We start from the raw sequence: 15,514 nt of genomic DNA, 5'->3' as shown, positions 1-15,514 counted from the left end.
ATCAAATCTCGTGGCGGCTAAAAACTTTCAAAAAAATAATGTAACAGCCCTGTGCTTTTACATTTGAACTTCATCCATCGATATGGCAACGCTGCCAGCAGCTGACTTCTTATCTGCGGCTTGTTTATGGGCGGTATTAGCGTGGTAAGTGCGTGTTATTCTTGTTAACTGCCAAAAGGGAGCATTCTCTTGAGTAAAATTTAATATAATGGGAATAAAAGTAAACAATATCTTGCCCTATGGTAAGTACATATATTTCTGTCCATCATTCTCATATTGCTATTGATCAACTTACACATTCTCAGATGCCTCCCTGCTCAAGGTAAACTTTTCACTGCCTGAACTCAATAAGAATGCATTGAGCTTATCAGAAAACTCGACTGTGACGGGTGATTACGAAGTCGCGTGGGCTCTCAAGGCCTTAATGCTAACGGACCTGACCACCCTGGCTGGAGATGATACTGCCTCCAATGTGAGGCGGCTTTGTGTGCGGGCGAGTTTGCCCTTTGAACCTCAACTTCTTGAGAAATCTGTCGAGGAGAGCTTGCTCCCAGACATTCATTGTGCTGCTGTTTGCGTCTATCCCGCGCGTGTAGCAGACGCATACAAGGCACTGAAGCAGCTTGACAAATTGAATGAGATATCAATAGCTGCCGTGGCCACTGGCTTCCCTACCGGCCAATATAGTTTGAAGTCACGTCTGGAGGAAATCAACTACGCTATCGAATCTGGTGCCACAGAGATTGATATCGTTATCAATCGACCGCTGGCGCTGGTGGGTGACTGGGAAGGCGTATACAACGAGGTGGTCCAGATGCGTAAGGCCTGTGGCGATCGTGCACATCTAAAGACCATCCTGGCTATTGGTGAACTGGGCTCCATGGAAAATGTTAGTATCCCCTATTACCCCAGATTAACCCAAACTCATTTACCTACTTTCTATTCGCAGGTATATAAAGCTTCCATGGTGTGCATGCTAGCAGGAGCAGACTTCATCAAGACATCCACAGGCAAGGAGGCGGTAAATGCGACACTGCCCGTTGGCCTGGTCATGATATATGCCATACAGGAGTTTAAGCGACGCACTCAGCAAATTGTGGGCCTGAAGCCAGCGGGCGGTGTACGAACTGTGCGAGACGCCATTGCCTGGATGACGCTCATCAAGAATACTCTCGGCATGAACTGGCTGCAGCCCGAGCTCTTCCGATTCGGTGCCTCGGGTCTGCTCGATGATATTGAAAGGGTTGTGCGCGAGGGCATCGCTCAGCACGCTTAACTGACAGCAGATTCGGATTGCCACACGAAGCATTCCCAAATGAAGCTTTACACGTAATTATGATTGAACTAAACACTTTGTTTGGTCTACTGAGCATTTATCCCCGTAATTGAGTAATATGTAACTGTATAAATATATTTTTGTATTTTTGTAACCGACTACAATTAAATAACAGTTGTCCTGGCCGCAGTGCACCGCTAAGCAGGCTGCTTCACAGCTTCCGTTGGCTTGTAGCTGTATGTGAGCTGGGCAGGCGCGGCCATCAGATCATCCTCGGCCAGCTGTTCGCCGTGCTGCAGCAATTCGGCGGGCACAGCGCTCGACTCCTTGTGAGGCTGATTGTCCGGCGTCTTCACGTGCATGTCAACCGCGAAGAAGGAGTCATCAAAGTTGATGCGATTGCGCTCATCCTGCTCCAAATAGATCGCCTTGGGAGCAACTCCGCCCATTGCCTTCTCGTATGTGTTGAGCCACTTGAGGTTGACGTGCTTGGCGGCCGCATTGAACTTCTTCGGCGTCTTCTTTGGCTTGTCGGCGTAATAATTGTGCTCCTGCTGCAATCTCTGTGGCGGCGGCGCAATTTTCTCCATGTGCCGACTCTTCGCGTCCAGCTTGGGATCAATGTAATCGTAGAGCGGCAAGTAGAAGTTATAGGGCTGATCTGTGGGTGGCAACATGTACTGCTGTGGCTGCACCTGCATCTCTACTTGAGGCTCCAATTGACTGCCGGCCGATTCAGAATCAGCGACCTGGGCAACCGGACCAAATATTTCACCTGCACGCCGGAGCAAATGCTCCAGCCGTTCAATAGTTATGATTTGCGGATGCAATAGCTGCACATCCTCCTGCAGCTGTGCACGACGCTGTGCTATTGATGACGTGGGCGTGGCCGCCACACTTGAGCAAAATGCCCACAACAGCAACTAAAGGAGTGCGAGAAAGAGAGAGAGAGAGAGGGAGAGGCGAGTGTTTTAGGTAACAGATCTTACGGCTGCAACTCCAGGCACACTCACTATCAATGACCCATTCGACATGGCGAGTTTTCTTTAGCTTTTGTAGCGTAGCTATTATTAGTCCATATACGTTGTTGGAGCAGCTGTCGTCAGTTGCCGTTGCAAAGATCGCACAATGAGTAAGGCGGCCTGGACACAGCGAATTCATTTATACTCCACACACTGCAATCATTTTCCATTTTCCCAGTCTTAAAACGGAAGCTCTCGGAAGTCTCCACAATCAACAATAGCAACAACTGCACTCCAGGCACAGTTAGCTGGAAAACGAGTTTTCCCAGTGCAAAAGAAATAAATATATAACGAGACAACTTCACACACACACACACGCCTCGCTGCATAATAATGTTAATGTAACAACCCATGCGACGAACAACCTGAAGTTGAACAAACTGGATGCGAGTTTGTCACTGGTAATGAGTTCGTTGCAGCCAGCGGCAACGAGCGAAATTGCGTCAAATGGTCAAGTAATCGCTGCAAAATTGTCCAATCCCAAAGAAAAGTCGGCCGCTTGCACCAAGTGCATTGACTTTAACAGTGTGTAAACGTTATGACAAAAACAATGGATCTACTTGGGTAGACGAATTCAAAATACTCTTACAAGTTTCCAAAGTTGAAATGGATTAAAAGTTTTCAAAATATTTTCCACATTCTTTATATAGCTATGTATATCCAATAAAAATATGTTGTTTTTTTTTTCGTACTTTGCATTGACATTCGGCTTAATAATTAATCAAATTTCTACCATCTCTGACTTATTCAATTTCTGATTTCCACAAATTAGAAATCTTTTTTAAATATTATCAATGCATAAACAAATGTATTATACCCACTTTAAGTTAGTGTACAAAATTGTCGTTCACATAATTTCCGCAGCGTGAGATGTGAACTCGTTTCGATTGTTGCAACGAGAGCCAAACACATTTGTTATATTTTCTATCGTGCCAGCCGTAAAAGTGCAAGTTCAAAGTTACAGGAAATACTAGACCGGTGGCAATAGCAACAAAAAAGCATTAACAATTTGTAACGATTACATCTTGTTCATTGACTCTATATTAGACAAACAACTATATAATTTCGGCACTGTTCGTATGGGGGGATCATGTTTGCTGTAACTCGGGCAAACCTTTTATGATAATATCCAGTGCTTCCATGTCTTTGTTAACTGTTTCTTTCAGCACTTCCATGGCGCGCTGCTGCATTGTCATTATGGTCCTCATCTCATCCTCGGCGCTTTTATCTAATGCATATTCCGGCAGGCCAGTGCTAGAAAATTGACTGCGCTGCATACGAATCTGGGAGAGTAGCTCGCTCAGCCGGCCCTTGAACTGAGTGGGCGCAGAAACAACAGCCTGCATATTCTGCAGCTTGGTGCGCAGTGCCTCCTCCTCGGGCGTCAATGTGGTGCCCACCTTACGGGTGCATTCTTGTTTCACAACAATCTGTGAAAGAAATTTTATAATTTTGAATATATCTAAAAAGATATCAAATTCATATTCGCTTACCCTTAGTATGCGATGGCTCATTTCGGCCAACTTCCGTTTGTGCTCCATTATCCTGGCTGTTGCGGAAGCATGGCGTCGCCGCAGTTCCTGTAACTCGCCTTCCACCTTCTTCATGTACAGCGCATGCGTTTCGGTCTCCTGTTCCTGGCATTTGACACGCCATTTCAAATCGTTGAAGCCAATCATGGGCACAGGTATAAATTGACTGGCATCTGGGTTGTCTAAATTGGCCTGTCGCCACATGCGTGGGTCAACGCTGCGCGGGGGGTTCTCTAGGTATTCTTTCAATTGATCCTCATCGGGTAGCGTAAGTGCCAAGGCTTCTGTCAATCCCAGATTCGTCAATTGTGGCTTCACTGTTGCCTGATTTAAATAAGCGGCCAGCTCAGTGGCAAGTATCCGCTTGCTATCATGTGGACCGTGTGGAATCTGCACTTTCTCCTCCACATAGATAACCATTTGGCACTTTTTATTCTCCAGCTCTTTGAGAACGTCGATGTGCACCAAAAGATTTGGCTTGCTGCCCATAAGACTGTGCAGGGTTTGTACAATCTGTTGCTGTTGCGTCCTATAAATGCAAAGATGATAATGAAGGTAAAATTCAGATAGGCTGTTAGCACTCACTTAATCGTTGCTAACTCCCGATCAAAGTTGAGTGCGACAAGCCCCAGCTTGTTGTCCTTGCCAGGCATGCGACTGTAGCCAATAGCCTTGAAACGACATAAGTAATTCTCCTGCGTAATGTCCACTGGAGCTGCACTTTGGGAGTAAAATAGTTTGCCAGTGCCCCACATTGCCTGCAGATAGTTCCATTTGGCTACAATGTTATCACGCTCATCGCCAAAGATGGAGACGTTTAGAATGGCCTGCGCGAACGCTTCATCCGCTGAAATTGGGACAGGCTGCTGCTGTGGCTGTCCCAACATAAAGTTTGTACCGCCAAAGCCTCCAAAGCCGGGAGTCACTGTCGGCGCAGCTGGTTTTCCGAAAGCTGCAACAATAATTGCTATAATTAATATATTCTCTATGAAAGGAACTTAGGGAATTTTACCTGATGATCCAAAAGTGCTGCCACCAAATGCTGACGTCTGGCTGGTGCCAAAGCCCCCAAATGCTGGTGTTGTGGTCGTTGTTGCTCCAAATCCGGAGAATCCGCTAGCAGGCGCGTTGCTCGACGTTGGCAGCTGTCCAAACCCACTGAAAGCAGGCGGAGCCGAACTTGCGGGTGTTGAAAATAAGCTGGGCTGATTTGTCGGTGCTGTCGTGCCAAAGCCACCAAATCCGCTGCCCAGTGTTGCAGCGGGTGCACTTGTTGGAGCACCGAAGGCTGTGGGTGCGCTACCAAACGCAGACGTTGATATATTGCTTCCAAAAGCCGGTGCCGCAGTTCCGCTTGTCGCACCAAACGCTGAGCCAAACATACCGCCCGCTGTCCACAGAATAGATAAGTATAACAGAAAGGGGTCAATGCTTGAAATGTTTTGTTGCTGGTCCAGCTTCCGCGTAACAAATCTTATCAGTTCGAGAGAGGGTTAAGACTTAGTATACTAAAGAAGCTGGACAGCAGCAGATGTGTTTGTTTTTCCCACTATGTCATTGCTCATTGTATTTGTAGTATTTCTGCTGGTTTGCGTTGCCTATGTCGGCTTTGTTATTCACAAAAAGGAGTAAGTCTAGCCTTGTTGCTGATATCTTTTTACTTGTTGAAGAATCCTAAATCTCAAACTTTTCAAACATTTCAGAATTAATCCAAAGGAAATACGTGTGAGTAACTTTCAGGATGCGAAGAAGTTGCTCACCCTGCCTTCAACTGCTGACCCGCAACGCTATTTGGCGAAAAGAGCTTGACCGGAATTTTATTCAAATACCGCATGCATTTTTCGTGTCATTCCCACCTGAAGAATGAAATCCGATGTCTACTTACGTTTAGCCGGCGTGCTAGTCGCACCCAGAGATGTGTTGCCACCAAAGAATGACATAATGACTCTTATTCAGCGCTTATGTTTATATTCCTCGCTTAGGTCTGAACAGATGTGAAGTGCTTTTTAATTAAAAACTAATTGTAAAAGAAAACTAAAAACCAGAAATTTTGGCGCTATCAACACGCTCAACAATGCTATATTGGGAAGGAGAAGGTTTCGATAGACTTGGCATTGTCAAACCATCGATATTTTAAAAACTATAATAATTTCAATACGATATATTCATCGGATAGAACAATGAATAAAATGTCGAGAATCATCACATTTGGATTTGTGATGTCATAAAAAAATTATTTTCATAACAATTATTAACATAGCCCCTACTGTCGGTAATTTTATGATGTAATTATCATTTTTTAGTGTTTGTTTCAAAAAAGATCTTGCGGCTCAATTTTTCAATTGGCATACTAATGCTTTCTGCGTACCTCATTTAGTTTGCTTGTGACGTTTTGCCTTATTAAAAGAGTAATCTTCTAATTTCGTTTTGCATTTGGTAATTTGTAAGGGGAATAAATTAAAATAAAATTATTCAAAATGAGCAAGTATACCTCAAAGTATCTGGAAGACAAGCTAAAAGAAAAACTTGACGCAACCTATGTGCAGGTAACAGACGAATCTGACGGATGTGGTGGAAAATTCAGCGCTATCATTGTATCTAAGGCATTTGAAGGGAAAGCACTCCTGCAGAAGCACAGATTGTAATTTGGTCTATACTTAAATGTTAAAATATATAAAAATAAATAATACAATTTTGATTTAAGAGTTAACACGACGCTCGCCGAAGAACTTAAGGAAATACACGCTTTCTCGCAAAAATCATACACACCAGCTGAGTGGGAGAAAGTGCAACAGCAATAGCTAGAGCAGTAGCAACCGTAACCAGTTACTTCATTGCGGAGTCCAAAAACCTGTACATGCATGCATGTGTGTGTGTAGCCGATTTAGCCAGCCAACGTCAGACAACATCAAAGCAGTCGAAACTTAAAACAGTTGAACAAAGAAAGTGAAAGGGAAACAGCCGATGAACGGAGTAACAGTAAACACGCAAAATTTCGCGTAACATTACATAAAATCTGAATCAAACATACATAATATAAATAAAGCGAGAACCTGATCTCCAGTGACCCTTGTTGCCGCCATCTTGTATGAACTCGAGGGCACTCATTAGATATTCAAATATCTAAAAAAAGATATATTTGCGTTTCAACAGAAACAGACAATGATGAAGTTCCAGGTGCACTCTCCTGGCAAAGTTATTCTACATGGAGAGCACGCTGTTATTTATCAAAAGCCCGCACTGGCTGCAGTCGTTGGCCTAGGCACCACGCTTCAGTTCCGCTCAGTGGCGGACAGCCAGATGGCCATCTTTCAGCTGAAGTCTCTCAACTCCACTCTGGAAATCAAATTGAGTAACTTTAATGCCTTTCTGGATAGCTTTCGCTCCAAATATCCCGGCGACAAGTTGGAGAGCACCGCTAAACTGTTGGAGGAGGTGCGTGCAGAATTGGCTAAGGAAATGGAACGTAATATGGGCACACCCAAGGCGCAGAACCAACGCGCGCTCGTTTCAATATTCTACCTACTAGCAGGCGCTGTGCTCACGTCTCCCATAGAACCCAATCTGAAACTTTCCCAGGGTTTCCAGGTGCAAGTGGATTCAGAGCTTAATGTGGGCGCCGGCTTGGGCAGCTCGGCGTCTTATGGCTCTGCCTTGGCAGCAGCTTTTCTCATTTTGGCTGGTCATTTCGACGAGAAGAGCTATTTGCAAGAGGAGAATTTAGCTTTGATTTCGCATTGGGCATACGAATCGGAGCGCGTGAATCATGGCACGCCCTCCGGCGTGGATAACACAGTGTGCACCTATGGAGGAATTCTACGCTTCGTCAAAGGCCAAGGATTTCAGCCGTTGCGCGTACAGAAACCGCTCAACATCTTACTTGTAGATAGCCGTGTGGGCCGCAGCACCGCTGATATTGTGGCGAAAGTTCGTCACTTGAGCGAAGAGTTCCCATTGCTAATCGACGCAATTTGGGAGGCTTGTGAACAGCTTGTCAATTCCGCCGTGCCATTGTACGAAAGCTTTGGCAATGGACAAGATGACAGTGAGAAGTTCGAGAAGCTCGAACGACTCTTTCAAATAAACAACGATCTGCTCAAGGCAATTGGCGTTACACATCCGAAACTGGAGCAAATATTTACAATTGCCTTCAAGCGTGGCTTCTTCTCCAAGATGACGGGCGCTGGTGCTGGTGGCTATGCCATTGTTTTGCTGCCCGAGAAGTACGAATGCAACGAGGTATACTGGAAACTAAAGGCGGAGTTGGAAGTAGCTGGCTTTGGTGTGCATGTCACTACAGCTGGCGGCGATGGACTGCGTGTGAGCTCTCTGGATAATTGATAGCTTGTTCACTTAAAACTGTATTTTATTCTAGTTGTATTTTCGTGGTTTTGTTATTGCTTAAAATAAACTACATTTTTATACACCAAACGCAATATTCCCTTGTTAGCGCTGACTTCTATCTCTTGTCTTGTATGCAATTCCTCGGTTCTTCATTTCGCGGATGGTCGATTGTGGCAAGGTGCCCGATACGGAGATGGCATAGATGCCACGCGTGAAGCGTGCTGTAAAGGTGGAACGTAAATATTTATACTATGTCTAAGCGTTGAATTGTGAGTTTCTTACAAAGACGTTGCCATTTTGCTACCCACGAATCTGTGGGTGTTGTCAGAGCAATAATGCCATCAAAATTGTTGCTTGTGTGATCGTAAACATTATCCTTGTTATTCTTCATACGCAGAAACTCTTCGCAATTTTCGCAGCCATCAGTCTCAAATTGATCGAAAGTCTATGGAAAAGGAGCGAGCAAACTAAAATGTGTTGGCGTGTCCCAATCAAATTTGTAATGCATACCTTTACAAGGGAGCACACCAGGCAGGCGCGTAGCCCACGCAAATCTTTAGGTATAGCATCAAAAGACATTACAAAAGTAAACAATAATAAAAAGCCGGTACCAAATTACTTTTTGTGAACACGGCAAGAAATGCAACTGTTCGTAAATATACCACGAAAGACTAGAGATGGAAAATGCTTTCGTGATTCTATCGATAAGGACCGATAAATATATCGTGGTATCAAATGTAGTGCTGGTAATATACCCAGTGGAGAATTCATAACAAAATTATTTAAAATTTCTTTTTAATGAATAAATCTGTTTCTTATAGTTAAAACGGATTTATTTAAATAATATAATAAGTAATATATAAGTATGTTGGTTTCATTTGCCACTGACAGTGATTTGCTTAGATTTTACTGGAACCAGTAAAAAAGAATCTTCGATAAGAGCCGAGCAACTTTCGTCATGTGTGGAGCATTCGCGATAATAGTTGATTGGCTGATTGTGTCGTCGCTTTGCTGTGAATGGCATAATATAACTTAAGAATTGCACGACAATTGGTATTTTGTTATTTTGCATAGCCGGTAGTAGAATTAAGTTATATACTCGCTAAACAAATTTACCTGCACTACAAGTGTTCAAGTTTTAACGAAGATGTCGACGTCGACGACTACCACATCGAGTCCAACGGGCAGTTCTAATGGCTCTCTAGCAATGTCATATGGCGCTGTGCCCGTGCTGCCAGGGACAAATACGCAGAAACCCTTTACGCTCTCTGAACGGTTAAATTTCGAGATTTACCGTTACTCCAGCTATTCCCCAAATTATTTGCCTGAGTAAGTCCTAGGTGTTGTTTCCTTAACTGTAAATGCACTCATGCATTTGCATGTATTGTATTGATCTTGGCAAGAGTGTATGTGTGCATAAGTGTACATACATATGTTTGCATGTATGTAGATGCATAATAGACGCGTCCCGCCCATATCATGCATTTCGTAATTGTTGACAAGTGCGCAGCTGTCGCCGTTGTCAATGTTGTGGGTATTTTTACAGTTTGTTTTCATTTGCGAATTTCAGAAACGTTCTCGTCGACTGCCCAAATGATCAAACTTCACGATGGTCCGCATACACGAACAGCCCACCACAGTTTCTCACACTGAAGCTCCGACGTCCCGCCATTGTTCAAAAAATCAAATTTGGTAAATTTGAGAAATCGCACGTGTGCAACATAAAGAAGTTTCGCGTGTTTGGTGGATTGGAAGATGAGCACATGGTGCTCTTGCTAGAAGCGTATGTAACTATAAATGCTCTATTATTCTTAAATCTACTTATATTTCGATTTTTCGCAGTGGTCTTAAAAATGATAACATACCTGAAGTATTCAACTTGCGCTGCATGACTGAGGATGGCGCCGAAAACCTGCCCATTCTCTATCTGAAGATAGTGCCATTGTTGTCTTGGGGACCATCGTTCAATTTCAGTATCTGGTACATCGAACTGCATGGCCAAGATGATCCCATGTACACGTGTGCACGAATGAAAAGCTACAATACGCTACGTGAAACTGAGATAATTAAGCTGTGCCTCAAGCACTTCCGTCAGCAGGGTTATATGAAAGCCTTTGGAGCGCTACAGGAACAAACAAATGTGCGTCTCGAGCACCCACTCATTAGCGAATTGCACAAATACTTGGTAATTAATATTATTAGATTCGAAACGAGTATAAATTTATTAAAATTGTCTCATCACAGGTGGTGCAAGGCGATTTCGAGCAGGCGGAGCGCTTCATTGTAAAGTGCATTGATGACGGCTTAATGGATGAGTATTTAAATAAGCAAGACTACAAGCATGACTGGCAAATGAAGTACACCCAAAGCGAGATAAAGCCTGGCAACCGTGGTGGCCACCAGCTGGTGGTCGATGCCAAAAAGCGTCTAATATATTTGTATGGCGGTTGGGATGGCTACCAAGATCTTAGCGACTTGTGGGTGTACAGCATTGAGCTCGACGAATGGACGCTGCTCTGTGAGCGCTCCGAGCTATCCAATGGACCCACTCCACGCTCCTGTCACAAACTAGTCTTTGATCCAATCAGCGAAAACATCTTCATGCTGGGCCGCTATTTGGACAACTCAATACGCACCAGTGATTACATCAAGAGTGATTTTTACTTGTACGACACCCGTGCCCGTAATTGGATGCAAATCTGTGATGACACCAGCCAAGTCGGTGGCCCGCAGCTTGTGTACGATCACCAGATGTGCATCGATGCCGATAAGCGCACGATTTATGTGTTTGGGGGCAAGATACTGACGCCGCGCAGCCCGACGGCTTCGACTGAGCCAGAATACTCTGGCCTATTTTCTTATCATATTGCGACAAACACTTGGACGCAGATACTCGTAGATTGTCATCATCCAAGTGCATCGCAGGCGGATGTTATGTCAATTAAATCACGAATTACCCACTGCATGGTTTTCCATAATGTATGTATATTCTCAATATGACATTTCATTTATATTTTAAATATTTGTGATTTGCAGAAACAACGAAAGCTTTACATCTACGGTGGACAGCGCGGAAAGGAGGATCTAGATGAGCTGCTTACTTACGATGTAGACTCACAGGCAATTTCACTGATAAACAAGGAGCATTCGCACCTCGGCACCAATACCAGTACTGAGGCCAAATTTGAGCCATCATCGGGCTACACATTGCGCGCTACCATTGATTGTGATCGCGATGAAATTTACGTATTCTCGGTATGTTAGTGAGTCCTTTCACTGATTCTTTCTATAACTAGTTTGTTGCTTTTACAGAGCCTTAACAAGGTTAAGGACAGGCGCGATGTGCATCATGTAGATGCGTCGAATTCTTTTTGGGTTTACTCGTTGCGCACCCATAAGTGGTCGCGCATCTATTACTGCCGACACAATGCTCAGGACGTGAACTCCATTAATAAGGCCAACTTTTTGGGTGCCAGCAAAGGCGACGATGTACTAGAGCCATGTCCACGATATGCTCATCAATTGGTGTACGATGAGGTAGCAAAGACGCATTATCTATTTGGTGGAAATCCAGGCATATTTCAATACCAGCAACTGCGCTTGGATGACTTCTGGTTACTGCACTTGGAAAAGTATTTAACTCATATTCGTTTGAAAGTTATAAAAATCCTAATTAATTTTATATTTTATAGGCCAAAACGCGAGGAGATATTGAAACATTGCCGCTATTTGGTGCGTAAGCTGCGGTATGAGGAAATGACACGTTCAGATCCGATAAAAGCGATGGAATATCTTAGACATCACATCGCTGATGTTATAGATCACACTGACACTGAGCAGTTGAACAATGTAAGCAAAAGCTAATAATCATACAGTTAAATATTTAAACAATTAACGTTATTGCAGTTTCATAAGTTGGCGTCACTGCTCTTCAAACCACACGACAACAGCCAAGACTCTGGTAGTCCCAGAGCTACGCCCGAGCTGTGTGCTGAAACCGAAGGGTACGGTGCAGAGGGAGTTGGCTCTAAAAGTAAGTTCTTCATGAATTTCTTTATAAACTTGAGTAACTAACGGTATAACTATTTCAGTTGAAATGACAGATAATGTTGGAATGGGTGCTGCTGAAAATATCTCGCTAGAGTCAAATGAGAGCTTGGCGACTTCGGGCATATCAGAGCCCACATCGAGTCCCAGTGGCTCGTCGTGCACTAAGCGTGCGCGCACCGAAGCCAATTGTGAGCTGCAAAACCGCCGCGCATACCTTTTCAACAAGCTGGTACAGCTCATGCCGGCCAGCATGGTGCAGCCGGAGCGGAACCTGAGCGACTTTGTGATTATTTAAAAGATTCTTCAACGTGCAATCAGTGCCAAAAAAGCATGCAGACGTTTCGAAATTTTATTCTATATTGAGTTGTTCTGTTTATTATTATTTAAAATGTTATGCAATTGTCTCGAACTCTGGATGTGCATGTGATACTCAAGTCGTGTTTAGCAATCGTTTTGTTTTTGAAATGTTAAGTTTATTTTTTGGCCACTGCTGAAAGTATTGCCACATGTTTAATTCAGATTTGTTTATCATAAAACACAAAAACTATGTCATTGTGATAATTAAGTTATACAGTACGAAAAGGAAAAGAAATCGGTTATTATGTTTTAGTCGAGCTACATGAATGTGTGAAACGTGTTAAATTTAAACTTTAGCTTAGATATAAAAGATAAGTTTGAAATAAAGAATTTTACACCTAATCTATGGACAATTGAAGTTTAATTAAAATTAGATAAAACAAAGCAAACATATTGTTGAGAAGTCAAGGTGTTGTTTAAGAACTATATCATTGCTATCTAGGTAATTGCTCTGCCGTTCAAGATCGCGTTTAACCCAAATTGAATTCCTTAAGTGCATTTTGCATAATTGTATCTTTGACAGCGCAGAACACAAGCTTGATGTTTTCGGTATCTGTTTGCAAATATATAGTAAATAATTAATAATATATAATTCATAAAACTACAAATTAGGGTTTAACCTGTGGCTGTGGTGAAATGCGAATAACATTGACGCTCTGGATCCGGATTGCAGGCCAGGTATTTCTTCAACACAAACTGCTTCGCTGCTGCGTGATCTTGTTTTGGACCTGTTTAAAAAAAAAAAACTTTATAAATAATATTTAAACAGGCTTAACCCCTTACTCACCATCATATTCAGTAAAATAGTCACCCATATGCGAATACATAATTTTCTCCTCGAACAAATCTTTCTTGTTCATAAATAGAATGATCGATGAGTTTTGGAACCACGGGTATGTAATTATGGTTCTGAACAAAGCTTTCGATTCCTCCATACGATTCTGAGTACAATAAATGGAGAAAACTTCAAATTATATTTTGAACAATCTAGTTAAGCTCACCTCGTTGTCAGACTCAAACAAGATCTGATCATATTCAGAGAGCGCCACCAAGAATATAATCGAGGTAACATTCTCAAAGCAATGAATCCACTTTCTTCTTTCCGAACGCTGACCGCCAACGTCCACCATTCTATAATTGATTTAAAATAATGAAAAATGTTCTATTTAATGTCCATATCTTAAACAGCGAAACCTGAAGACGATGCCATCCAAATCGAATGGATACTCCAGTATTCCAGTTGTGGGCACACGAGCACGCAGAATATCCTGTTCAGTGGGCAAATAATCTTCCTGTTCAATACGCGCCAAATCACTCAGATAGCTATAGGGAAATCATTGTTAATATAACACATTTACATTTATTAACAGTTTCAGTTGCACTCACTATTTAGCTGAATCGGTTAACTGGTATTCTCTTCGGCGATCATAGCACTCCTGTATGCCAGCATCGTCCCAAAGAGAATGTAGAGCCTTCAAAAATGGATCCTCCAATCTTGTAACAGATTCGTAGTCAATGCTCATCACCAGCTCACCACATTCCTACAAATTTATATTATATACGTATAGACATATACACGTATATATATATATATATATATATATAATGTAGGCACTTACGCGAATCTCTGGTGCGCCATATTCTATTTTGAGCAGATCCATGGCTTTGATCATTGACTGCATGGCCATGAATATATTTTGGAACACCAGCTTAATATAGCCACGCTTGTCATCGTCCGAGTAGCCGCTACCGTGAATAATACGCATTTGCTTAATAAAAGTTGATTTCCCAGATTCACCAGTACCTGTAAAGATTCAAAAAATAATGTTTAAAGAAGAAACCAAAATTGTTGTTTGTTTGTCTTCGTTGTCTTCTAATTTCATTGTATACTTCTAAACGCACATATTAAAAGCAGGCGTAAATTTTCACTGCATACCTCGAGGAGCTGTTTGAAAATTTCAATTTCGCCGGCACTTATGGCCTTTTAAAGCAACTATTATTATATATAAACTATATTTCTCTTAGTTACATAAGGTTTATCTAAATTTGGCAATTGAATATGCGTACATATGTTTTTATGGTAATTTTTTGCACGTGTTATAAATTTAAAATAAATTTCACCATGCCTAACCAAGTAACTGTATGATTTAATTGATATTTGTTTAAATAAGAAAAAAATCTATCAAAAGCTCAGACAGTCTCTAAATTCACCCCCTACTAGAACATATATTTATAGCAATAGTATAAGCAACCCTCCCTCAGAGGCGCATCCACATGGCTTCATTGGGTAGTCGAGCAATTTGAGTGCATAATGGGTTCAATCTTTTTGAATTTTCGTTTTTCTTTCGGACCTCCGACTAAGTCGTTAAATTATAAAGCTCACCCAGTAAAAGCAGTTTAAGTTCGCGGCGAGCATCCTTCTTGTCACGGCGTAGCTGTTTTTCAATTTCCTGATTGATACGCTTCTGTTCCTTGGCCTCTTCCGATAAGCAGCACTCCATTATGAAGAATCTTCTCTACGTTTTGTGATGTGCGTAAATCTATTTTAGATGCTGGCTTATCCTTTTATATATTATCCAGTGTTGCTTGTTTAGATATTTGAATCGGGATTTTGTTTCCCGATTTTTGTTTGGATGGACAGAGGAATAATTATTTTAAGATTAATAGTTGTGAAAGTTGTTCGCTCGACAAGAGTCCGAAACGTTGTGTATTCTGTTTGCAGTGAACATATAATATTTGGGCGACACTTGAATCGGCAGATGGAGGTGCTGGCCGTGGCTTTGACACTGGTGGCAAAGCGCATGCACCGCAACTACTACATATGTAGATTTATAGACGACATCGACATTGGGCCGATCCACAGTTCGTGCAGCAGGTGAAAACAGATTCAGGAAACGCTGCCCATGCCCAAGTTCATAGCAAGAAAGCTGATT

The 15,514-nt window shown here is 42.4% G+C and overlaps 9 protein-coding genes across 9 annotated transcripts; 5 read left to right on the top strand and 4 right to left on the bottom strand.

Annotated features, from left to right (window-relative positions):
• The first annotated feature begins 81 nt into the window (after positions 1 to 81).
• Dera (deoxyribose-phosphate aldolase) lies at positions 82 to 1,430 on the top strand. Its single transcript, XM_018010280.2, has 3 exons — positions 82 to 242; positions 306 to 889; positions 950 to 1,430. Exons 1-3 carry the CDS (start codon positions 209 to 211, stop codon positions 1,274 to 1,276), a joined length of 945 nt encoding a protein of 314 aa, XP_017865769.1. The 5' UTR covers positions 82 to 208; the 3' UTR covers positions 1,277 to 1,430.
• LOC108615647 (uncharacterized) lies at positions 1,386 to 2,779 on the bottom strand. The gene is made up of 2 exons (XM_018010291.2): positions 2,290 to 2,779; positions 1,386 to 2,199 (listed from the first exon to the last, which is right to left on the bottom strand). Exons 1-2 carry the CDS (start codon positions 2,308 to 2,310, stop codon positions 1,474 to 1,476), a joined length of 747 nt encoding a protein of 248 aa, XP_017865780.2. The 5' UTR covers positions 2,311 to 2,779; the 3' UTR covers positions 1,386 to 1,473.
• Positions 2,780 to 3,316: 537 nt separating this feature from the next.
• Nup54 (nuclear pore complex protein Nup54) lies at positions 3,317 to 5,980 on the bottom strand. The gene is made up of 5 exons (XM_018010264.2): positions 5,716 to 5,980; positions 4,843 to 5,220; positions 4,416 to 4,782; positions 3,792 to 4,359; positions 3,317 to 3,728 (listed from the first exon to the last, which is right to left on the bottom strand). The coding sequence occupies exons 1-5, from the start codon at positions 5,768 to 5,770 to the stop codon at positions 3,387 to 3,389; spliced, it is 1,710 nt and encodes a 569-aa protein (XP_017865753.1). The 5' UTR covers positions 5,771 to 5,980; the 3' UTR covers positions 3,317 to 3,386.
• Positions 5,311 to 5,832, top strand: LOC108615646 (uncharacterized). The gene is made up of 2 exons (XM_018010290.2): positions 5,311 to 5,458; positions 5,534 to 5,832. Exons 1-2 carry the CDS (start codon positions 5,382 to 5,384, stop codon positions 5,637 to 5,639), a joined length of 183 nt encoding a protein of 60 aa, XP_017865779.1. The 5' UTR covers positions 5,311 to 5,381; the 3' UTR covers positions 5,640 to 5,832.
• A 58-nt stretch (positions 5,981 to 6,038) lies between the features above and the next one.
• Positions 6,039 to 6,897, top strand: LOC108615645 (uncharacterized). The gene is made up of 2 exons (XM_018010289.2): positions 6,039 to 6,471; positions 6,535 to 6,897. The coding sequence occupies exons 1-2, from the start codon at positions 6,308 to 6,310 to the stop codon at positions 6,629 to 6,631; spliced, it is 261 nt and encodes an 86-aa protein (XP_017865778.1). The 5' UTR covers positions 6,039 to 6,307; the 3' UTR covers positions 6,632 to 6,897.
• Positions 6,898 to 6,992: 95 nt separating this feature from the next.
• Positions 6,993 to 8,266, top strand: Mvk (Mevalonate kinase). The gene has a single exon (XM_018010273.2). The coding sequence runs from the start codon at positions 6,993 to 6,995 to the stop codon at positions 8,169 to 8,171; it is 1,179 nt and encodes a 392-aa protein (XP_017865762.1). The 3' UTR covers positions 8,172 to 8,266.
• On the bottom strand, positions 8,176 to 8,864 carry spt4 (Transcription elongation factor subunit spt4). The gene is made up of 3 exons (XM_018010286.2): positions 8,685 to 8,864; positions 8,457 to 8,619; positions 8,176 to 8,395 (listed from the first exon to the last, which is right to left on the bottom strand). Exons 1-3 carry the CDS (start codon positions 8,751 to 8,753, stop codon positions 8,277 to 8,279), a joined length of 351 nt encoding a protein of 116 aa, XP_017865775.1. The 5' UTR covers positions 8,754 to 8,864; the 3' UTR covers positions 8,176 to 8,276.
• Positions 8,865 to 9,113: 249 nt separating this feature from the next.
• muskelin (muskelin 1) lies at positions 9,114 to 12,923 on the top strand. The gene is made up of 9 exons (XM_018010259.2): positions 9,114 to 9,503; positions 9,745 to 9,957; positions 10,017 to 10,359; positions 10,419 to 11,153; positions 11,211 to 11,429; positions 11,487 to 11,806; positions 11,867 to 12,023; positions 12,081 to 12,207; positions 12,266 to 12,923. Exons 1-9 carry the CDS (start codon positions 9,322 to 9,324, stop codon positions 12,517 to 12,519), a joined length of 2,550 nt encoding a protein of 849 aa, XP_017865748.1. The 5' UTR covers positions 9,114 to 9,321; the 3' UTR covers positions 12,520 to 12,923.
• A 2-nt stretch (positions 12,924 to 12,925) lies between these two features.
• Positions 12,926 to 15,342, bottom strand: LOC108615637 (G protein alpha q subunit). Its single transcript, XM_018010277.2, has 8 exons — positions 14,965 to 15,342; positions 14,201 to 14,385; positions 13,968 to 14,122; positions 13,776 to 13,904; positions 13,583 to 13,712; positions 13,369 to 13,522; positions 13,202 to 13,309; positions 12,926 to 13,134 (listed from the first exon to the last, which is right to left on the bottom strand). The coding sequence occupies exons 1-8, from the start codon at positions 15,080 to 15,082 to the stop codon at positions 13,052 to 13,054; spliced, it is 1,062 nt and encodes a 353-aa protein (XP_017865766.1). The 5' UTR covers positions 15,083 to 15,342; the 3' UTR covers positions 12,926 to 13,051.
• Positions 15,343 to 15,514: the final 172 nt, after the last annotated feature.

Source organism: Drosophila arizonae, chromosome 5, assembly GCF_054131065.1.
Source record: "Drosophila arizonae isolate 15081-1271.41 chromosome 5, UAZ_ARI_1.0, whole genome shotgun sequence".
NCBI classification, from domain to species: domain Eukaryota; kingdom Metazoa; phylum Arthropoda; class Insecta; order Diptera; family Drosophilidae; genus Drosophila; species Drosophila arizonae.
The sequence above is the reverse complement of the archived record's forward strand: the minus strand, read 5'-3'. Positions and strand labels throughout refer to the sequence as shown.